This window comes from Ambystoma mexicanum, chromosome 13, assembly GCF_040938575.1.
Source record: "Ambystoma mexicanum isolate Mex_15411 chromosome 13, UKY_AmexF1_1, whole genome shotgun sequence".
Lineage (NCBI taxonomy): Eukaryota > Metazoa > Chordata > Amphibia > Caudata > Ambystomatidae > Ambystoma > Ambystoma mexicanum.
The window spans coordinates 739,401,001-739,425,499 of NC_090938.1; the positions used below are offsets into that span (position 1 = coordinate 739,401,001).

The 24,499-nt window shown below is 47.5% G+C and overlaps 1 protein-coding gene across 2 annotated transcripts in view; it reads left to right on the forward strand.

Annotated features, from left to right (window-relative positions):
* The window catches only part of LOC138521870 (carnitine O-acetyltransferase-like), a 136,186-nt gene that overhangs the window by 69,513 nt on the left and 42,174 nt on the right, over window positions 1-24,499 (forward strand). For both annotated transcript variants that reach the window (XM_069635021.1, XM_069635022.1), the window contains exons 4-5: window positions 21,997-22,050; window positions 23,849-24,014. In XM_069635021.1, the coding sequence (XP_069491122.1) occupies window positions 21,997-22,050; window positions 23,849-24,014 (220 nt within the window). The remainder of the gene's footprint in view (window positions 1-21,996; window positions 22,051-23,848; window positions 24,015-24,499) is intronic.

The following is a 24,499-nucleotide window of genomic DNA, read 5'->3' on the forward strand; positions in this document are numbered from 1 at the left end:
ATGTTCCATTGGTCCGTTCAAGTTTTTTTTTCCGGTCAGCACTCATTTGTTATTATTTTAGCTCTGTTTCTGTTAAACTTTGACAAGATGGAACCTACTTGTAACTGTAATTTTTATAGCGCCTTTTACTATTATTGTAGTCTCAACGCGCTTGTGATGGGAACGAAGTCCAAATATGGGGAAAAATTCTCAAAGGCTTAGAAGGCCTGTGTGCATTTGGCCAAGCTTAGGGATTAGATGGGCTGGTTAGGCTGCAGTAACCAACCAAAGAGGTCAGGCATTTGGGTGGGTGCGGTGGGAGTTCACAAGTCTGTGCGAGTTCAAGAGATTTGTTGTGTCCATCTAGCCCGAATTTGCTGTGGGTTGTCGCTTTATTCCAGTGGCAGATGTGTTGACTGAAGTCTGGTGTAAGTAGGCTTAAAAATGTTGTGTCCAGCTAAGCCAAATTTGTTGTAGGTCATAGCTGAATTCTAAGGTGTGTGGCTGGAAAGCCGTGCTTGCGTCAGATGTCCACCGAAGTGGTGCGTTATATGTACATAGCGCTTAGATGGAGCATGTCTTTGTCCCTGTTCCATCAGATCGTCTGTGGGGGATAGAAAACGGCTACCATCATATACTCTACTAGATACTGTGGAGAGGCTACCCTCAAGTCTTCATAATTTCTCAGATTCTTCATATCCATTTTCCAGAACTGGGCCCCTTTCTTTGAAAGACACCATTTCTGCACTACATCTCACTCTGCTTAAGTTGGAACTTTGTAGAGTTAACAAAAAAAAGTGGGTGACCGAAACCTTATGTGAAGTTCAGGGAAGGGCACCACACCTCACTGAGAAGGTTGCCGTCCATCATTCATCACGCAAAGCTACTTATATGCTGTGGGTGTCTTGCACAATTGTACAGGCCACCCTTGGGATTGGTTATCCAATTAACATCAAGGTTGCCTTCCAGGAAGTCTCTAGCGTTGGGCAGTCCCAACTTGAGAGGATTCGTGAAGCTGGACTAGCCTTTATTTTTTTATCATTGGATTTACTGCTGGCATCCTGTTGGCTTCCGGGAGGGTTGGGGTTGGGGTTGGGGGGGGTGTGTGTGTCTCCCTGTCTCCCTGTGTCCCTGTGTCCCTGTGTCCCTGTCTCCGTAGTGATGGTGGAAAGCTAGACCTCACTGGGAGGGACTCCAGTTCCTTGATGGAGCGTCCTAACCCTCTTGCTCTTGAGTACATGATATCCATAAAGTCTGCTGAGAAACCATCTGAAAGCACTACTGTATCCTATTGTAATACTCCTTTCTTCCCATTAAAAATTGATAACACCGAGCCGGTGATAACACTAAAATGGAGTTAGTCTGCTCTCCAGTCCTCTTCCAGGAGTAGTGTGAAGAAGATTGATGTAGTTATACAAACTACTCCTTTTAGCAAGTACATAAGGTACTGGGGAAGAGGTGGCCTCAAGGAGGCATGAGGAATACCCAATGGACACAAACAAAGGACTGACACTCCGCTGGGGAAGACCAAGCTGAACAAAATAAAAATGGAGAAAGGACCCAATGAGAGGTGAAGCGGGTATGAAGCCTGGCAAACCTGGGAAGGTCAAACCTGGGCGCAAGAAGCTGCATCGAGTAAGCAAACCTCCAGTCGGGAGGACGCTGATAGCAGATTGCACAAGTCTTTCAGGCCAACACAGCAGCTTGGAGGCTGACCAAGGTGGTTAGGAGGAGATAGCAGTTGTTGAACTGTGGGACCAGGAGAAGGGAGTCATTCTCTTGGTATGCTCTACAAGTGCAGAACTTGAGCTTTTATCAGCGACTAATGGAAGTAAGCCCCAGGGCTGATTCCATTGCACCAGGAGGTAGGAGCCATTCTCCTGGAGCCGTTTATGTTCCTGCATTTTGTGTGAGGACTCTGGAATGAAACTCGGCCACAAGTTGGACATGGTTTTGGCTAAAGACTTATTGATGAGAAATAAAAAGGAGTTGGCAAGATGCCTCGCTGTCCTTTGTGAAGGCATCATGAAGCAAGACACAGATTCTGAATTCAAAACAAACACTTTTATTAATTTAAACGTCAGTATGCTTGAAGGCCTAACTTGCCCTAAGCTAAGGTGGGATTTCCCTCCCTAAAACTAAGGAAGGTCTGAGACAAACAGTTCAACTGAGGAGGTCTGTGTCCAAAACCTATTCTTGCCCTCACAGCCAATCTATACAATGTGTAGGGATGTCAGCAACCAAAAGAAACAGTGTCCAACATAAAGTTCTGAACCTCTTCTAGCTCGCAGCTTCCTTCCCCAAGTATAAAACAGTTCCAGCAAAAGCCTCAAATTGACCCCTCTTGAGTTCAGGATAATACAGTTGTAATCAATACTTGGGGTTCCCTTCCCTAAATTCCAAGTAACACAGTTCCAAGCACCATAGAACCTTCAGACTCCGGTCTCAAGCTAATAAATGTCTTAAGTCTCAGGGTTCCCTTCCCCAAGACTTAATTTCAGCAGCACAAAGATAGCTTTTGTTTTTCTGCAAGTTCTTTGCTACTTTTGTGACTTCATTTTATGGTGGGTGTTCATGTGTAAATTGTGACACTTTTGGCATAATCTTCAAAGCTTTAGTTCTGTTCTCAATGTAATTTTCTGTTATATGCAATTTTCACTTAGTCTGGTATTCAATATGCCTTCCTTTGTTTCAATATGTAAAGTTCCATTCACTTTAGAATACAACACATATTGGTTTCACTTGGATGTAAAGTATCATTCATTTTAATAAGCTGCATCTAATAGTTTTACTCTGATTTTGAAGTTCCGTTTTTACTTCTGGACTTAAGATTTACCAGTTCTGCTCTTTTGTGAGGTTTTCACCTAGTTCGGTATTTAATAGGCAGAGGTTGTACTGGTTTTCATTCAACCCGCAGTGTAACATTTCCTTCACGCCAAACGGAATGTACATCTTTCAGAGACTTTTTTTTCTCCAGCACGAGACCGCTCTGATACAAAGTATTCCTCAATGGTTTGAAACTCAATAGTCGCTTTCAAAGACTGCACAGCAGCATGGATCTTACGGCCTTCTACTACTCACTTGGGAGGGGGGGTGGTCCCACTCCTGCCAATCAGGCACCCCTGTGTTGACGTCCCAACATAGGGGAGCGAGAATCTTGAACATGCATAAAAGGGCAGCTTCTCCACACGGCTCCCTTCTTAATGTTCGGTTTCTCCATGGAGCCTCAGCTCTCATCAAAGGTTTGCACCGGCCTTCCTTCTGCTGCTTCTGTCGCTCCTCCACGCACAGGTTTCCCCCTTGTCTCTCATGCTCCTGGGCTGGTCTCCTTTTATACACCTGCAGCCCCTTGACAGGTTGCAGGTGTGGATGTCCAATCGGCTTTGCCTGACCACAATCTACGGGACGTGCCTGACCTTTAGGGATGTACGATGAATGCTCGTAAACAAAAATATCATAGATGAGCGGAGCACATTTTACAAGGTTACATTACAGAAATACTAAATGTTTGTTCACTACCCTCACCACCCCTTTACTTACTTTTTTGGTGGCACACTTTTCTGTGTGCTGTTGAGTCCCTGCAGCGCCAGTTCCCTTCACCTCCGTGGATGGGAACTGGTGCTGCAGGGTCCTTTTTTCCAAAACTTTGTTTTGGGCACCCTCAATAACCCTGCACCCCCTGCTTCCCTTGTTTGCTGTAATTAAAACCCAAATGGTTAAAATGTTCGGCATTTTCAGCTGTATGTAATTTTAGTACAGCCGAAATCTGATCATTTAAACCATTTGTTTTTTTATTTAGGATATTTTCTTGTAATACCGACCTTTACAGCTCTCTGCAGTCATCTTCCTCGTCCCAGTACCAGAGTGGTGAAAGAGTGTGGTCCTCATCGTTCTTAGTACTCGGACGAAGAAGAGGCAACTGTCAAGTGTCAAATGGTGGGAAACGAAGGGAAATGGCTTATAGCAGACTAGGAAGATAAGGGGAAGGGTTGGTCACTAATTGGGAAAGGGGTGTACCATGTTTCGCCCGAGGGCACCCCACTTCCAGTCCCCACGGACCCTCCACCCAGGGGATCCTCCCTTGCTTCTCCACCCATAGGACCAAGAGCAATGGCCTTTCCCTGGCCGCCTGCGCAGAGGATGCAAGGGGTCTAGGAGTGAGAATACCCTCAGGATCCTCACACCCTGCACTAAAGGCATTTCACTACCGGAACTCAAAACTAATGATCTGTCAGTGTCGGAAGGGCCAAAACAAAACCATCCTGTGTCCAAAGTTCTATTCTGACCCTCTCATTCTAAACAAATGAACTCTAAGGTGAAAAGGATAATGTCTTTGGCCTTCAGTGTTTTAGAAATGTTCCAACTGGTAACGAAATGGATAACTCCTACAAAAAGTCTCAAGGATATGGCTCCCTGCTCCAGAGGGTGCCTCCCTTCCCCTGGATTCTTCTTTACGCTTTCTAACAAACAGTTCTTGTTTTTTCCTCTTGATCAACAACAAAATCATACACAAATTGATTTGCCCCTTTTGCCTTGTCAGTATACCTGGGGGAGTTTCCTGCCGGGGTTTAGTTCCCTAGTTTATGGGACCAGCACTACCTTTCTGGTTGTCCTTCTATGCTCATCAATGTGTCCTTACCAGGACTTTCTTTGTACACTTGTACCTGTCTGGTATACTCACCTGCCTGGTATACTCACCTGCCATGCTGCCTGGATTCACACTCTTGCAATTGCCTGGTATACTCTTCTGCCAGGGCTTTCCACTTGTGCGCCTTAATTCACCACGTTGGCTTTATTGGCTAATGCACTCTGTTGTATATTGCCTTGTTGGGGTTCCTTATATGAATATGTGGCAAATACTCGCAAACTTCAAAGTCTCCCTTCTTTCTCTCTTTTGGATTTTGTAAATGGCTCTTTCTCCCTCAGTTCCATCATGTTTAATTATTCGAGTATGGCGTGGTTGCCAATATGCCCCCTATGTTCCCTCTGTACCAGCATGGACTTGCTGGTTCTTCACAGTGTTCCTTATTCCTCTTGCAGCTTGCTGGTAAGTCTTTGGTTGCTTTCTTCCTCCAAACCATTTGCTTTCCGCACCCCTGCTTCCCACGGCTCGAACTGGGCTCGTCTGCTTCACACAGGTCTCCGGTAGGTGAACTGCTGCTTTCCGACACCAGTGAATGCGTAGGAGCTCTGCGCTGGCTTCCGAAGATCCCGCCATGTGTTCTCTTTTCTGCACAGCCTTCTGCTTCTGAGCTCCTGAGCCGGTTGGCTCCACTGACCTTCTTCCAGACCATCGACTGCACGGAGAAGAGCCGCCTGATCCCACCAGCAGTCTCCCTGAGGTTCTTGCGGTTCTGATTTAAATGTCCTGGGGTACAGGTGTGTGCTCCCAGCAACTAGAGTGCTGCCTGTGCTAGAGGCTTCTCTTGCTCTGCATTGCTCCACTCCTCTTCCTCGTCACAATGTTGTGGTGTTTATTGGAACAGTAGTCCCTTTTTGGCAACTTGGATGAATGTCCATAATGTGTTTTGATGGCAAGTCAGTCGTGGAGGATTGGTATGTAGCGTTATGATGGATGGTTTTACCAGTTGAACAAGGCAAGTCCATTTTTGAGAGTTGGCCTATAGATGGTATCGAAAGGGATTCAATACTCTCCATGAATGGAAAAGAAGAGGAATTTCAATAGGCCATTAGAGTGTTGTAAACGGGAGGTTCATCCTGCAGAGGGAAAGGGGGGGGGGAGAATACCATGTCGCACCCACTGATACATTCCCGGAGGCTGTCTCGCCCACGTGATTCTCCCTCATGTAGCCCCTCCATCCCTCCAGGGTCAGTATCAGGTAGCAGCTGCCGCCCCCCAGCCGAATGGGAGATCACCGCCGGGAAAGCAGTGATTGATGATACCATCAGATTAGTGTTGAGGCTGGAGTAGGTTCATTTGGACAGAGGACGGACATTTTGAGTTTGACAAACCACCCTGACGATGAGCACCCAAGTTTTTCTTTCGTTAGGTAGGGTATCCCCTTTAGATATAGGGGAAGATATGCCTTTTTCATTATTATTTAAATAAAGATTGCTGTAAACATGCCACTCATTTGTCCGACTCCTTACCACAGTGTTCATCCAAACACTCAACCTGATGCAATTAACTGGCATATCCTCCTATTCTATACATTTGAAGAGGATGGCGCCTTATGGAGAAGTGGCTCAAACTCTGACGCTCTGATTTAGTTTCATGGTCTAATGTCAAGTGCTTTTGTTTAATAATTGTGCATCCGAAAATCGCTCATGTGTTTTTGGAGAGACTTGCTCTATGCCTTTTAGCCTGGTTTTTACTTGCATTGCTTTGGATTGGAATGTTATTCCCTTTTGTATTGAAGAAGGCTCAGTTGAGTTCCATGAGGGGAGCGGGGGGGGGGGGGAGCATTGTGAATCATGTGAACTGCAGCATCTGGTGTTCAAATAAGGTGTTCTCTCCTAAATGTTATCCCTTTAAAAAAAAAAACAAAGTGTAAGCCTATTTGTAAGTGTACTTTTAAAATTGTGCCTTTAACGTAGCTGATAAGTTACAATGAATAGTCATTTGACGTCCCTTTTGATGACCGCTTGGGATGCTAGTTTTTGGTCTGTGACCCTCATTGTGAATTAAACGTTGACCATTTAATGTATACGCTCTCATTTAAAACCCCTCTATAATAAGTACACGCTATATTTTATTTTGGCCTTGGGTCTCTTCCCAAAGATGTATCGGAATTGCTTTGTATTTTTCATCAACATTGTGTTTACGGCTCTGATTCATCAGAGAACATTCTGATTTCCGTAGCGGTTTGGCAGGCTGTTCTTTCTTTTCTTGCATGGCATGACTCATCTGCAGCACAGGGCTCTTGTGTGTGCTATTTTCTGCGTTCTTTTTATGACTAAGGAAATCCTCAGGGTTCATACTTCCCTCTGCGAGTCTGACATCTTTGCCATGGCCCACAGCCTTTTCCAATCTTAGTGCAACCTATTCTTTCTATCTTTCCTTTCACCTCATCGCTTTGAGCCTTTTTCTGATAAGGAACAGATATTCATCCACGTCCTTTCGGCTTTCTTTTCCAGCCTCCCACGCATGGACCTGGGCAGTGGCAGCTCAGTCCCCGCCAGCCAGCTCTATGGCACCTACTCCTTGTGAACCATGGCTGAAAGTTGACCATGAGGAGACGTGCAACACCAAATCGAAAAGACCAAAGCTAGGCTCTTGCATTGATTCAGCGGCTTTCTTGTTCAGTTTCTCAATCCACTTCTTTGCGCTTAGGCATCCATACCAGTACAGAGGTTGGACCTGAAGGTTGGATATTAACTTGGGTACAATAAATGCACACCAATGCACAAAGGTATGGAGTGAATTATGAGGTGGGTAAGTCGGTGTGTGCAGTCTCATGGTAGCAGTGGCTTGAGTAGAAGATACCGGAGCAGAGGAGTCCAGGCCTGGGGCACTTGAACCCTGGGATGTAATGTGCAGGTGTCGGTGGGCTGCATGCCGCAGAGCAGCCTGGCCCTTGTGTGGAATTTATGTGACACAATTGCAGTTGGTGTGCTTGACGTGAGCTGCAGTACTGTTGGCTTTTTTGCCAGCTCGGTGGTTGTAACGTGGCATAGGAATGTTCGGATAGAAAAGCATTCCTCTTCTCACCAGGCACCATCCCAGCGAGGCCCCTGCTGTTGTATCGTCCCTTTTGTGTTCCATCTGCGATTGACGCCTCCTGGAGTTCTCCCCTTGAGGAAATCTGGGGGTTGGGGAATCCCCCAGCTAAGTGATGAAACCCCTGGAGGATGTAAATGGTGGATCCCCACATTTCCCTCCCATCTGATTGCGCCCAGCCCACTCTGCTCCAGAAAAGGTTTGATGATATTACAATTGGGAAATTTGCCAAGCCATGTTTGCTCCGTTCTCAGCGCAATGTGTAGAGCAGCAATATGGGTGGTATGCATGTCTGGTGCACAAGACCCGGCATTGGAACACTAACTGGAGTTGAATGAAAATTCCATGGAAAATCCAGGATCTGGGAACACATGTAGAACAAGATGCCAAATAATGAAAATCTCCCTTCCTTGTGAAGTAAGAAACTGGATTGGTCTGTTGCTATCCCACCTGTCTGAAAGATCACTGACTAGCCCGCAGGCGTGGCCAGCAGCCATACAGTGAGACTACATTCCTAGCGCGCTCAAGCCTGATCCTGTATAACAGTCTCCTTAGATCGGCTGTTTTCGCATCTACATAGTGATCTACACTGGAAGACAGCCCTATCCAAACAGGATTAAAACCACCGGTGAACAGGCGGCATAAGCGAGTGCATATAGAGAAACGAAGCGAGCTGTGCTTCCAATATGGCGGCTGCCGTCCCAGAGCAAGCTGCCTAGAGCTCTGAGGTGTGAGCAGCAGTGTACAGTGGCAGGCGAGAGCCGGGAGGCCTTAGCTGTGCTCCGGAGAAGCAGTTGCTCGCTGGGTGCTGCTTGCGGCCTGGCGGCGCCGTCCCATGGAGTGAGACGCTGCAAGGTGTTGGTGAGTGCAAAGAGGAGCTGCTCAGAGGAGGGACACTGCAACTGGAGCCCGAGTCTCGGGAGAGGGTGCAGAGAGCAGCGCTGTCGTACACCTCTCCGCCTTCACTGCTGAGCGCTGCAGATTGTTGTGCCGAGGCACGTGAGCAGCCCAGGTGTTGGGACAGATTTTCTATACTCTGGCCTGGGGGACAGATGTATAGAAGGCCAACCTATATTGTGACAGGGCAACTCTGTGAGCTGTATCCAAACCAGTTCAAGGTAGCAGTGATGAGCGGTCTAGGCTAAGTCTTAAGAGATGGTGAGCTTGTAAAGGGTCCACAATGAGTACACACAATGGGAGTCACAAATTACACTTGGACAGTAAGTATAAAAATACAGTCTTTACTTATGGCTAAGCAACACTATGAAAAATGACTACTAACTGGTAGAAGTAGCACATAATAGAATACATATATACAGTCACTAGAGTAGGGCATAATACAGATCAAACCGTGCTTTCTGTGCTGTCGGAAGCAGCTGTGCAATTATGTGTAGCAGACAGTGCGGCTTGACGGTCTGACGTCCATCGGGTCTTTTCCTCAAGCGAGCTTGCAGAGCGTTTGCCCGGCGCTAGGTGTTCGGCATCTGAAGACTCTGGGTCGGTTGAGTGCTGCATGGTGCTGCTACTGGTATTGTCACTGTGCTATTCCCTCGCTGCAGGACCTGGCCTGCTTGTGGAGTGGTGTCCTGAATTAGGAGAGGAGAGGAGAGGAGCGGTGAGGTGAGATGGTCCCCTCTAAACAGTTTAATCTTGCTTGTTTCCCCGCACCACTCCGTACCGCATTGCACCGGGCTTTGCATTGTTAAGTGTAAGGTGTAGACCTTGCGTCTTATACCTTTACCTTATGCATAGCTGTGGCCATCGGAAACCTTGGCTTCCTAAGGGAAAAGAGGCATGAGTTTACTGAGTGGCTATTGGCTTTTACTGGTTTACCTACAGTGGGCTTGTAGGAGGTCAGCAGGGCCGGGGTGGGGGGAATGGGGCTGGTTAACTCCAGAGGACACTCTAGCACCTCTAGTGCCTTGAGCACGGTACCCCTATATGTTGGGTTTGGCTATATTTGTCTATTAGCCTTTTATATGTACAGAGGTCAATTGAAAACTAATTAAGCAATGACCCACGAACCAAAGACCCATTACCCATTAATAAACTTGAGGTAACCCTACAATTAAGTCTTTACGAAGATACGGTCTTCGAAGTGAGGGCCCCCAGATGGGGAAGCGGCCAAGGTCTCCTACCAAACACAAACCTAGACAAATGTAGCTCTCCGATCCAAGAGTGTTAAAAGGGATGGGCCTATAGTGGCCCAAAGGACATTCACTGGATATTTTTGAAGTTCCTGTGATCTTGCAGGCCTTGGAACTCTAATTCTTCTTCCACAAAATCTGTCAGCGACCAACCTCCTACCAACAAACTGAGGGCCAATACTCCCGACATCGATTTTGAGTCTGTCAATATCCCAGACCACAGTTTTCCATTGATTGACAATAATGGATGCCTCCTCATAATGTGTCGGAAACCTTAGATGAAACTCTATGGGCCACACTTTGGCTAACTTTGAGCCTCCAAACGATGCCAATGCGTCATCAAGCCCCAACCTGGAGGTACCGACATCAAATTGCATGGTATCTCACACTGACGATAACCTCGCTGATAGGCGTCGTCTTCTTCAAGGCTTCCCTCTTTCCAAGACGAGGCAATGACGTCTGCTTCACTTAACCTAATTTTGTCTAAAATGTAGGCTTTATTTCTGCTCTGCTCAAATATGGCAGCTGATCAGCAATCGTTAAAGCTAAATGTCGCCAGGGTGGTCGATGTGATTTTAGCCAACAGCCAGAACTGTATTTCCGGGCCACCTGGCGCCGTACCAGTTGGTACGAGGGTAGCAAGTACATTACAACCGGAAAGTGCTGGGGGTCCCCGTCTACGTATGATAGCAGTGCTGACTGAGGAGAGCGATAGTCCAGCAAACCCATGTGCTCCGAAGGGCTCTGTGTGTAGTGGCTGCAACAGAGGAAGATGCCATTGAGGCTCTACGTGGATCAGTCAGACAGGTGATCCTTCAAGGGCCGCGACCAAAGCTGGCCACCCCTTCTGAAGCAGGCCTTTCCAAAAATCAACTTCACTTTGATCCTCAGCGAGATTCCGAGCTCGACCAGGCTCCTGTGGGTCCAGCGTTGCTCTGCCTGAGCCAACCCCCTCTTTCAAAGGGCCCTGTAGCCAATCCATTTGTTTCCAACTACAACTCATTGCCATACAAGGAGCTAATCGTAGCTCTCAAAGCCTATGGGGAGTCGCAGGTTAACTTTTTGCTATCTAGATTGATGAGAATTTAGGAACTTTCTCCAAGATTCAACAGTCCATTTCTGAATCGCATTGCTCTCCTGGACATATGGGGATCTATACCCCCGTTATCTTCAATCTGCAGAAGTGACATAACCAGCATAGAACTACTTAAGTGGAACAGTGTCCATAATTGGGCTCCAATTGAACTTCTCTTCACCAGCGACTGTCTCACTACTCTCCATATGCTCAGGAATCCGATTTTCTATGCGGCACAAACTCAGTGTGCCACATGAGTTGTCACCTGTGGGGCAACAGCACAGGTTTCATGGACCCTGGGAAGAGCAAATGAAAGTAGCCAGTGAGCTCCTGATCGTTACCAACTGATTCCGATCTTGAATCCATCTAAACTGGATGAGGCTGAATGACTTGGAGAAGGCCCGGATTCCGAGGCAAGCATCCAGGGCATCGGTTGCTCTCCTGGAACATTGCAGGAGTGAACAGGCAACTGGAAGACCATATGTGGACTCGTTTTATTAGTGATTTTTTTTTTTTATTTTTATTTTATGTAAACCAAACAACAATACAACAGAACATAAATAATACACACCAAACAAAAAAAAAAAAAACACTGCAATCCCCATCCCTCCCCCCTATGAGCCTGTGTGGTGTCCGCCATCGGTATCCGCTCCGTGCGGTGGGGCATCATCGCCCTCAGATCCAGCCGAGGCCGACCCTGTTCCAAACAGCTCGGCTATCAATAACTTCCATGCCGTGAGGGAGCCCATTTCTTCCTCCTCCCCTGCCATACTGGCATCCCGCCACGCCGCTGTCTCGGCATCAGCCCATTTTTGGAGATCTCTCCACCAGACCTCCACTCGTGGCTTATGACGTTTCTTCCACCCCATAGCAATCCTACGTTTAGCAAGCACATAAGCCAGATCTTTAAGTTTCTCGACATGTCGGAGCTTACGCGCTCTGGGATACCCCCCCAGCAGACACGCCCAGGCTGAATCCACTTTGAGCGTAATACCCTTTCCTGCCAGCCTCTGCGCCACTTCACCCCAGTAGCCTGCGATCACTGGGCACGCCCAGAACATGTGCATCATGTCCGCATTCTCATCGTTACACTTGGGGCACGCCTGGTGCCCAGTGTCCCGAAATCTGGATATTCTCAGGGGGGTCATATATGCCGTGTGCGTAATGTAGAGCTGTATCTGCTTAAACTTGGCGTTCCTCGATACTTTTTTGTGGTACCCCAAGGGGCGTTCCCACAACCCATCCGCCATCGGGGCCCCCATCTCTGCTTCCCATTCCAGTCTCAAGTGCCCCAAATCCTTCCCAACCTTTGTCATTAACATCTCGTACAACCTGGAGACCTCATGCCCACCCTCCAATGTGTCGTATATTATCTCCAACGTGGCATCCGGTTCATCGGCCAAGGTAGTTTCAGGCCACGTACTCCGGATCTCCCGCACCACCCTATGATATGTTACGTATTGACCCCTGTGCAGCCCCGACACCGCCTCTAGTTCTTCGAACTCCATTAGGGTCCCGTCCTGCCAGATGTCTCCCATGGTGACCAACCCCACTGATTCCCCGTATGTCCGAAGGATTGCTCTTAGCTGCCCGTCTTCCTTCGCAAGTGCGACCAGTGGTAACTGCGGCACACACGGCAAGGGGTCACCCATCATCTGGCAGGCTCGCCACCACATGTTCCTACCCAAGGCCAGCATCCTAGGACGTTCCCTCATACATGCATTGGTCACCCAAATCACCTCTCGCAAATAAAAAGGGGAACAGTCCCTCCCCAGCAGCTTGTGTTCAGGGGTATCGTCATCCGAGAGCCACCTGGCCACATATTGCAATTGCGGAGCCACATAATAGGCCTCAAAGTTCGGCAGTTTCACGCCACCTTTCTCGTAAAAGTTCTGCAGTTTCCACAATGCGACTCTATTGCGTGTACCGTGCCATAGGAAATCCCTACACACACTATGTAACCTCACAAAAAACTTCTTAGGTATCATATAAGGGATATTGTTAAAGTAATGCAAAAGCCTGGGCAGCACCACCATCTTAAGCATAGCCCCCCGGCCCATCATCGCCAAAGGCAATCTTTCCCAGAACCTCATGCACTTCTCAATCCTCCCCACAGCTAATTCGGTATTATGCTTATGTTCCTCCTCAGTCGTGTGATACACGTCAATTCCCAGGTACCGGAAAGTGCTCGTCGCCCACGGGATCTGCAGCACTGGCAACCTCTCCACGGGAGTCCCCACATAACCGCCCAGCGGAAATAGTGTGGATTTCTGGGGGTTTACTGCTATGCCGGACAGCCAGGCGTACCTCTCATTACCTCCAAGACATACTGCAAATTCTCTTCCGGGTATTTCAGGTATAGCACCATATCATCTGCATACAGGGATATAAGGTGACACTCCCCTCCCACCTCAATACCCACCGGGTCATACTGCTGCCGAAGGTAAATTGCTAAGGGTTCGAGGGCCAGTATATACAACATTGGGGACCAGGGACACCCCTGCCTAGTGTCTCTGCCCAACTGCCATCTGTCTGACACCATTGCGCCCGTACGGACCCTGGCCAGAGGTGCACTATATAACATCTCGGCCCACCTAATGTAGCCTGGTCCCATTCCAAACCGTCCCAGAGCCGCCAGCAACCACGGCCACCGAACAGAGTCGAACGCTTTAACCTCGTCCAACGCCACTACCGCCATTTCGCCGTCGTCACCACATCCCCACTCAACCACCCTGTGAAGGCGTCTATGATTGTGAGTGATATTCCTGTTCGGGACATAGCCCGTCTGGTCAGGATGGATCAACTTGCCGATCACTCTCCGCATTCTGGCCGCCAGGACAGCTGTTGGGATCTTGCTGTCTTGGTTCAGCATCGACAGGGGCCTGTAGGAGCCACAACCGTGTCCTGGTTTATTGGGTTTGGGGAGCGGTATTATAATCGCCTCCCTGAGTGATTCCGGCAGCCGCCCCACCTCAAACGCTTCATTGAGCATCACCAGCATGGGCGGGAGCACCTCCTCTCCATACGCTTTATAAAATTCACTGGGGAACCCATCCGCCCCTGGGGCCTTGCAAGTGGGTAACTGCCTCACAATCTCTTTCAACTCCTCGAGTGATCGGAGCATCCAACTCCTCTCGCTCTTCATCACTTATCCTGGGCAGGCCTATGTCTTTGAGTACTTCATCTATCTCCTCCCGGCTCCCCCCCTCACGATCCTCGTATAATGCCTGATGATATTCCGCGAATGCCCCATTTACACCCTCTTGGGTGTCCACCTCCTCGCCCTTTTCAGTGATCACCGATCGGATTGGGGATCTCGGGGTTTCGCTCTTATACAGCCAAGCTAGAAGCCTGCCCGTTTTGTCCCCTCCCGCATGTAGTCTCTCAATATACTTTCTGTAGTCCAAATTACAGAGCCTATCCCAGTGTTCCGCACACCTCTGTTGCAAGTTAGAGACCGCCTCCGTATCGATCCCACCTTCTTCCAGCTCTCTTTCCAACTCAGTCTCAGCCTTATGCAGATCAGCTAGGACTCCCCCCATCAACCCCTTGGACTTCGCAATTACAACCTTAAAGGCCTCCCATAAAGTACCGGCCGACTTAACACTCCCTGCATTCACCTCAAAGTAAGCAGTTATCTCCTCCCTCATATCCTCTCTGAAGACTGGGTCCCTGAGCGCTTCCGCCCTAAGGCGCCATGTTGGAATACGCGCTCGTGGGGGGTAAAGTTGCCATCGCAAGACCAGGAGCGAGTGGTCCGAGAGGACTCTCGCCCTGTAGTCTATATGGTCGAACTCCGCGACAACGTCCGGGGTGACGAAAAAGTAATCCAGCCTCGTGTGCAGTTGATGCGGGGCCGAATAATGCGAGTATTGCCTCACGCCAGGGTGACTCGCCCTCCACACATCTACCAGGCCAAAGTCCGCCAGCAACTTTTGCAATACTCTGGCCGCCGGGCTGGGCTTGTCTATCTTGTCATCCGACCTATCCTCCCTGGGGTTCAGTACACAATTGAAGTCCCCGCCCCAAATCACCGTACCCCCCATCCCGTCGCCAAGTCTCGTGCACAGCGTCCTAAAGTATGTCGCCGTGTCCTGGTTGGGAGCATAAGTGTTTATAATACACACTACTTTGTTCTCCACAATCCCCCTTACCATTACCAGCCTCCCATCGGACTCCACAACCTCCCCAAGTAGCTTAAATGGGACATGTGGTGCCACCCAAACCAGCACACCTCTAGCATAGGCGGAGTATGTAGATCCCACTACTGTCCCCTTCCACTTCCTCCCCACCAGTTCCATTTTCTCCCGTGTCAGATGCGTCTCCTGTAACAAGGCCACGTCTATCTTTTGCCTTTTCAGGTACAACATGACCTTGTTTCGCTTTAGGTAGCTGTTAAGCCCTCTAACGTTCCACGTTAATATCCTAAGGTCCCCCATGGTCTATCAGTAGCTCCCACCTCCCTCCCAGGGCTTCCCTCCTCCCCCCCACTTCGCAGACACCCAATTCCAGTTTCACCCCCAGGCTCATATAAAAAGTCCTGGTTACGAGAGACTTACCCAGAGTCTTTAGCTCACTATCTTTCACAGAGAAGAAATATCCCAAACATATCAGTCTTTGTCCTGCCCTGGGGCAGTCCAGCACCGAAATGCTAGGCAATTCTCCTCTGAACAAGAGTACCAACAGAAACCCCAGATGCGTGTTTCGGTCTGGTTGGACCTCATCAGTAGGGTGGATCTGTGCCTCTCTAAGAGTAGTGAGCAAAAGACTGGCAGAGAGTCTGCCAGAGAGTCTCCCAGGACCCCCCTTGTTATTTGTCCTTAGGGTTTAGAGTCTGGACCCAACCAGTATTGGAACAGTTTAGGGACGCTCATACATATCATATTTCTTGAAGGAGCAAGTGGTCTGAAATGGATTTCCCACACAAAAAACGTATTGTTCTGTTTGAATGTGGGTGAGTTTTGGAATGACCATGGGAGCCTTTGTGCAACGAGCTGGAGCCTAATTAAGCCCCTGATGAGACAGAGGGCAAGTAATCTTCTCCTCTTCGAGACTTCAAGGCTAAGGTTGGGCCTGGATTAATTGGATCGGAGGCACACAGATGGTCCTAAAGCCTACTTGGACCTGATCATGCCCACATAGGCAAGATCACTTTATATGAGGCTTAAATTGGGGATCCTGCCAATTACTGCGTTTACTTCCAAATGGAAAGATTTAGAGTCAACTAACTGCCCTTTGTGCGGTGCCGTCGAGGAGACAACTGCACATTTTCTTTTATTTTGTAAGCCTACCCAGTGGCTAAGGAATGAAGGGGGCACAGTTGTTGGGACACAGAGGGAGGTCAATGACGTTTTTTCTCGACATTCTCTGAACTTGTATATGGATGTGGTAGGGAAGAGTGGGAAAAGGAGGTGCCGACTCAGATTTGCCTACGCTGGACGTGGTGTGGGCAGACACGCTCGATGTATAGTTCACAGTTGAGGAGATTGTGTCTGTAATAATCTCACTGCCGACTGAGAAGACTCTGGGTGTTCCCCGAGTAGATTCAGACCAAAGACAGCATTTATTTGTGAGACATCCTGACCAGCACTGCTGTTATTTTCTAGTGTAGGGACCCCGTCTCCCCCGATTAGAAGTTGGGTTAGAGACTGTTTTCTTGAATTCCAATTCAGGTGCTGAACCATGTCCTAGTCTGCGTCCTATTTCTGACTTACCACGGTATGTTGAAATGCTGTCTTCACCCTCTTTCTCTATAGTTCAGCTTCTCACGCACCTTGTGTTAAGGTAGAGGCTCCTACTCTACCATCCTGACACTGAGTCCTGCTCCCAGTGCTCCACAATGCTCCTCGCCCGCAGGCAAGTTTAAACACAGGGATCGAAATTAAGATTGGATAAGCAGGAACTAAAGGCAGCTCACGGGTATCCAGCAGTGACCAGGAGCTGCCCGTGTGGAAGGATGGGCTAGCACATATGTTCCGTAAAAGTAACATCCACATAAGATGCAAACTTAACATTTTACCATTATTCTTGATCCCTTATGCTTTAAATATCATATATGTGTGCTATTGTTTGTCTATATGTCGTCCCAAATGCCCAAAGTTAATGGCCATAGGTATGCTTGATCAGCATCAGTTGGCCTGGGAAGCAAAAAGTAGTTCCTGATAACGATTAGTGTCCCGCTAACCATGCAGTTCTAGGCTACAAGCAGGAGCTAAATCGCTCCCCTCCATTTCGAACCATGAAACACCTAACCATGATCCATTTACCAGAGTTGCAGGGAAGCATGGCAAGCAGTCATATGCTAAGTCCACTGAGAATAAGTGCAAAAAAGCCATGTTTTCAATTAATGGCAAATTGTTTTACAGAAGCATATTGGCTCCAAGAATCCTTATGGCTGTGCTGTCTTGATGCTACGTCCTAGTAGGTTAAGTTTGTTGTTCCACGCCCAGCTGTTGTTTTTAACTCTGGGTCCATTTGTCCTGCGTTTACTTTTTATTGGATTTGCTTTAAAAAAACCTTTTACAAAAAGAAAACCAACCATTTCAACAAAGCAAAAAAGTTAACCATTTCATCAAAACTTCAATAAATTCAACCAAAGAGGAAAAAAAAAATGAAAATGGAGCGTCATTATAACAGCAGTAAAAAGTAAAAACACAGAGAAGGAAAGGAAATGTAAAGGAAATGACCACATGAAAACCAGAATAAAAGGAAAAAACAAAAGGAAACATTTAATCAGAAGTAATTAAAATTTCTAAAACAAATTCCACATTCCAATCTAAAATGTGATCAGATTCAATAAGGATCACTTCTCTCATACTTCTCCCCAAATTGCTTAATTCATAATCATATACTTCCAAATCAAAGAATTACTGACAAAAAAAGGCAGAGAAGAACTAGAGGAAAAATGTGTGGCTGTTTAGAAGACGATATTGTATTTTTCCAAAACCTTGATCGCGGCTATTGTCAGACCCCGTGAGTGTCCAGAAATCATCCTATCCCAGAATGTTTCCGGAATATAATGTTTGGAGTCCAAGCCAAATCTTTCAAAGAGCCTGGATCTCTCCTGCCAAGTGCCCTTGCAGACCATGAGTAGATGCTCAATAGAATGTTCTTCTGGAATTTTACAAATTTCACACAATTGAATAGCGGAATCTCCCTTCCCCCCGCCCTTTTGACAGAACTTCTCCTGTGTGGATTACGTTTAAACATAATCTCAAGACCTTTTTCCTTATGATCCAGTCTGGGAATTTCACCAGATATTTATTTAGGTGACCCATCTTTTTATCAGCCTTCATCCTTGGATTCGGGTTTACCACTGTCCGCACTGCCTCAGTTGTAAGTATCCAGTCCATCTTTGTCCCGAGTTTACCTGCAGAGGACTTAATGATGATCCTCTGTGATGCATGTTTTTGAAAAATGACTAGAGCTGGAGTACAGTAACATGGCCTGGCTTTCAGAGCTTTGACCAGGAGCACGTCCGGAGGACCGCTTACTCCACAATCACATTCCATAGCAGTTTTAAGTGTGTGTCAGTCAACTTCCAGCTGGTCTTTCTACCACTCAGTCCCTCGGCACCACCAATTGGCAGCACTCTATCCCTGACCCTCTCCCAGCAACCAAATCCCTAGATGTGTGTGTATGTCTCCTGTCCGTTCATCAGTCTCCTCCTGAGGCAGATGGCCACAGCATCTCCGCAGGGTTCTCTGGCAAGGTACTTCCGCATCCTGCCCCTTTAAAAATTCCATGTGTGCCACAGCGTCTCCCATCTATAAAAGGGTGTAAAAAGTAAATGGCAAAATTGTGCTTCTCAAGTTCAGTTCACAACTGCCTTGTAAATTTCTAAATGAAAATGCAGTTCTGTGTGATATTTCTGCTTTTTGTTGGTCGCCTACCAAAAATACTTTTCCCTTTTCGGATGATTTTTGGCAGCCCACGAAAAGTGGAAATGCAACCTTTTTTGCCCCTCAACCTCGCTAGCGGGATGTCTGTAAAAAGGGGGGATTTAACCCCTGAATCCCCTCCTCAGATGCACCGCTTCATTCCCCACCCAAGCATACCGGACCCACTAATCACACAACCCACACGCAGACATAAACAATTACCTGTTCTCCTGCAACGGCTCTTCCTGGTCCTGACGTGCCTGTCAGCCCCTGTGCGCTCTCATGTGCGGCAGGGGCATGGCCATTTGATTTAGAAAGACTGCTCTGTGCGGCGCAGAGTGGTATTTCTAAATCTATCTTTTTAATATTTTTTATTTTTTCCTCAATAATAAAAATTCCACAGTTGGAGCCGGCTCCTGGCAACTTCCCGCTCCGGGCAGCTTAAGGCTTCCTCCCCAAGGAAAACCGACCATGCTAATACAAGTGAACTGCAGCTCAACCTATCTCCTTTCTGGAGGGTGGATGTTCCTCCTGAAAAAACATCAATATGTTCACAGCAGTCCCATCAGCACATTGGTCGGCTTGTGGCCACCCCCCAAGTCCCTCCCCCGCAAGATTGTATAGAACCAAACAATCTCTCCTGTGAGGAAACCAGCTGATTTACCTCACTCACTCCAATGAAACCCCTAAACCTGCAACAACAGGGGTGTTTGCTTAGAGCAGGGGGTCTGCAAATCTTGGCTCTCCCCTCATCCCTAACCAGCATAGTCCATGATGAGCGATCATGGGCGTTCTAGTCCAAAACTTTTGAGAGCCTTTGGTTGCACACCCCTGTCTTAGGGGTTTTAACGCTGGTTCTGGAGGGAAGAGATCTCTCCATGAGATTGCAGTGTGTTTCCATGGTACGTAGGACCTTTTAATAGGAATGCACAGGTTCCATATTCTCACAGATGGATACGGTTTTGTGAAAGGACTGTTTCAACCATTTTTGTTTCCATTAGGCCTTCAGCCTTCCTTTAGTGCTGGAAATCTACTTGCTCCTGTCTTGCACTAGTAGCAGACTTGAATGCAGATGAGTGCTGGGAGTTAAGCCTGGTTCATCCGTTTCGCCTCCCCACCCCCACCTCTCAGGCCTCCTTCTGCCGATTCCTTTGGTGGTGAGGAAGTTAAAGCGGATCGCACTGAACTCGGCACACGGGCTGCCCTGTCCTCCCTGGAAGATCCCTTGGCGGGAGGAGCTCCTTGCCAGTCATGCGGCAGGGTGCTTCACCCCAATGCCAGGAGTCTCAATCTTTCAGATGAGATTCTTGGTGTCATGCTCTCGGCAAGACTTATCAACTGAGTCAATATATAGATGTCGCTGGACCAAGTTTGAAACCTGTCGCCAAGAAAAATAGTTGGGACCATTGTCCTGTTCCATCCGTGCAGTTCTTGAATTCTTGTTCTCACTGACCAATTCAGGCCTTAATGTGATAAATGGTTATGTGGCAGCTCTCGACATATTCAAGAACGCATCCAACCAGCGTTATTTTAGGACATCCTTAGTCTTCCAATTCTTGACGGGGCTTCTGAACATGTTTCCTCCTGCTCCCTTTGTAGTTCCACCATGGGATTTAAACTTGGTGTTAACATGTTTTAAGGGCAGCCCCTTTTGAGACTGTACACTCATGGACACCAAGGCTCCCGTGTTTGTGTGTGTGTGTTTTTTGTGGGTTTTTTTTTGTTTTACATTTTGTAATTCCTCATCCATCGAAGGCAGAGAAGAGACCACATAGATTGGAACCCATGAGGACATTGAAGTTCTACTTAAACGGGATGAAAGACTTCAGGACGATCACCCCCCTGTTTGTGAGTTGCGCAGGTCCTAAGAAAGGACGAGCAGTCGCTAAAAGATGCTATGACTTTATGGAGTGGAAAAACAAATGATTGGGACATGGAAGCACATATCACAGTGGGTGTAGGAGCAATATCGACAAGAGGAGGGCCTGTGGCAGACTGATGCCTTGCAGCTACTTGAGCACCCATTCACTCCTTCTCTTAAGTTTATTTGCTTGAGTGTGTTTTCCAGAAGGATGCTTCTGCAGTAAAATCAAGAATCCTTCAGACTATGCTAATTTAAAAAAAGATAATGCCAAGCCCTCCGCCTTGGACATCGGACAGCCTTGGGAGTCTTTCAAATAAGATGAATCCGTGGGAGGAATGTGTCCATTAGAAAAAGGAATTACTTCCCTTCAGTAATGTTCTTTCTGTTGGACACTTAATTCCTTCCACAGATTCCTCCTCACCTTCCCATCTACCCTGCTAATGGAATTATCCGGTATATAGATTGACGAAAAACCAAGCCAACCTATGTGTGTTTCACCTCCTTGCCTTATCGTAGGGTGACGAGGAAAAAAAGAAATTCTGAACAGGCCACAGAAATAGAAGTAGGACTAAGTAAAAGGCGCTAACTGCTATGTACATGCACGCAGATGATGCCGCCTCGGCATGAGACAAAACCAAGCTTCCCATCTCCTCTTTGGTCTTTTCACGCCTGTTCTTCTTCCCAACCTACCCATCTCTATGGAACCTACCATGCATCGATTCGTGTCTTGTATACCCGTTAACTTTCCCCAGCCTCACATTCTTTTTGGTGGCTCTTTTTTAAAGCTTGCATACTTTTTTTTACTTTGTATGTATTGTGTTCAAATGTCTGCCCGACCTCACTCCTCCCTACCGTTGTATCCCATTCTATTCTCCTTGTTGTACAATTCATTGTCAGGCTCTTATTCTCTTAGCGGTTTCTCGATCTTCTGCTTCTTCTCGTTTTCGCTCCTTTTCTTTACTAGCGCCTAAACACTGTAATGCTCTCCCTCTGTCCCTACAGTAGTTGTCCTCGCTTCCTCTATTCAAATCTCAGCTTGAAGACCATCTTCTCTCTGTTCACTCTTAATTTTCATTCATTCTGTTTTATTACTTGTACAGTGATTAGGTGTTAAGCACTATATAAATACGATACAAATATACATTTTTTTGTTTTTAGTATGTAATAGACCTGAATGCAGTTAATATGCATAACCCTGGATACCCAGTAATTACTTTAAAAGTTGCGTTACTAATGTTCTTTGTCTCCAATCATTAACATGCATATGTTTTTGGGATTTTTTTTAAAGTAATTTCCTCATATGTAGGGCTGATGTATTGCTGCATTCATGGGCACCTCCCCACTCACCATCTTTGTTCTTTCTGATCTAGGTTTGCTGCTAAACTTATCGCTGGCATGTTGGATTTTAAGGCCAAGGTGGATAGGTAAGTAACAACCCCCACACCCCCACCCTGCCAAACCACTATCATGCTTGCCTCTGCGAGCACCCACCTCCAGGGGTGACCACATTTTTATTGCGCCTAGCTCAAGTTGGGTGGGGATGGGGGGGGGGGGCTATGATCAACACACAAAGTATTTCTTTACTTTGGTAAATGTTACCCTAAATTAGATCAGCAAGACTATAGCTTGATCATGCAGGGGGGAGAATGGAAGGCTCTAGCTTGATCATGCAGGGGGGGGGTGAATGGAAGACTAGCTTGATCATGCAGGGGGGGAGAATGGAAGACTAGCTTGATCATGCAGGGGGGAGAATGGAAGACTAGCTTGATCATGCAGGGGGGAGAATGGACAGCTCTAGCTTCATCATGCATGGGGAGAATGGACGGCTCTAGCTTGATCATGCAGGGGGGAGAATGGACAGCTGAAGCTTGATCATGCATGGGGAGAATGGACGGCTCCAGTTTGATCATTCAGGGAGAGAATGGACAGCTCTAGCTTGATCATGCAGGGGGGAGAATGGAGGCTCTAGCTAGATCATGCAAGGGGGAGAATGGAAGGCTCTAGCTAGATCATACAGTGCGTAGAATGGAAGGCTCTAGCTTGATCGTGGAGGGGGAGAATGGAAGAGTCTACCTTGATCATGCAAGATTTTACATTGGGAGAATGGAAGCATCTAGCTTGATCATGCAGGGGAGAGAATGGAAGGCAGAGGGCAGGCTGTGTTCTCTTGTGTTGTGGAAGTGGTTATTTGGTTGAAGTGGTAGTATTTTGCACAAATGAAAAAGAAGACTGCTTAGGTCCTGCTTTATTAATTTGTGTTATGAAGAGGGTAGTCAGGGAGTGTTGGAGAGAGGTACTACACCACACTCCAATAGGAGGAGAGCAAAGATGCCAAGAGCAGAAGTGGGGGTGGGGTGGGTGTAATAGGAGGTGGGGGAAACTAACTGAAGGCAGTGGAGGTAGGAGAAGATGGATGGATTCCGGTCTGATTGAAGGGGTGGTTGGGTAGGTAGAAGTACATTCATGGTTAGACCCTTGCTGAGGGCGTGAACTATGATGTTGATGGTAATGGGTGTTGAAAGGCCTGCAGGAAGTTCATCGGGGCTTGGGGGGGGGGGGGGGGGGGGGGAAGGAGATTATTGCAGAAAAGGAAATGGAGCCAAGAACTTGGCGATAGGTGGCAATGGAAACGTGTGTTTACAATGCGGTAGAGGAATAGTGACCAGCATTCTAAGATCATTTAGCGGGACACTTCTACACATGGCAGTGATTACGTCACTGCATCATTCACCTTTGTCCTGCCCCCAATTGTTATTTATTGACTGTTCTAACACTGCTCTTAATTCCAATGGTAATGGTTTGTCCTTGTGAGGTGATGGCCACATTTAACTGTAAACGTCACAATCGCAACCCCACAAACCTAGCATTGTAAGTAAGCCGGGTGTCGGAGCATTAACAGCGTGACTGGAGGAGAGGCAGCAGCCATTCAACCTGCAGGCACGCAAAGGAGGCCTTGGTCAAAGCTGCTAAATGAATAGAGACTGGACTGTCACCATCCAACGCGGTACAGGAAGTCTTCCAAAACCACACAGTCCCCCAAAATACAAGACGGTTGACCACCCTCGCTAGAGAGGAGTATATAGCAGGGAATGGGATGTAGGTTGTTGGTGAAATAGGAATCGAGGGATTGGGAACTAAAAGCAGGATTTGAATAAAAAAAATGTACCATGGCTAATCTTCTATTTTTTGTCTTATTTCTCTCCTACCAATATGTGCTTTTAGGCACACCCTGCTAGCGGAGTACATGCGGGGCCGCCCCCTCTGCCTGGATCAATACAACAAGATTTTTTCATCCTGCCGCGTGCCAGGCCCCAAACACGACAGTGTGCTGCTCTGTTCCCGCTCCCGCAAACCGCCCATGCATGTGACTGTGGTGCGCAACTACCAGGTAACAATGGGAGCAGTGCTCCGGGCTTGGGGGGTGCGGGGGGGTCTATTCATTTTGTGGGGCATCTAATGATCGCCAGCCTCACCTGTAGGGGAGCTCTTAAGACTCAAAGGCGACAAAGTGGAGCTATGGAACATTAACACCTCTATCCTCCCATTTTCCGAGCATGAGGGAAGTGACTGTTGGGGGTGGAGGGGTGTAATGCGATGAAGCATCTTCCTCTTGCATAGTTTTAGTGCTCGTCTGTATATAGACTCCGCCGTAACTCGTATTTATACCAAAAGCAAGTGGTCGTCTTTAGCCTCTCTCTGGCCTGAGTAGGCCAGACAAAGCGTCTGGATCGATCCATGCAAGGCGTTGCTCAGGTGACCAAATGTTGCTGAGCATCTTGGAAGAGAACTTCTTACCTTAATTCTTGCCACTGGCTCATTAACCCCGAGTGGGGTCACAATATGCCACTATCCAGGCAAGCCTTGGCTCTCTAG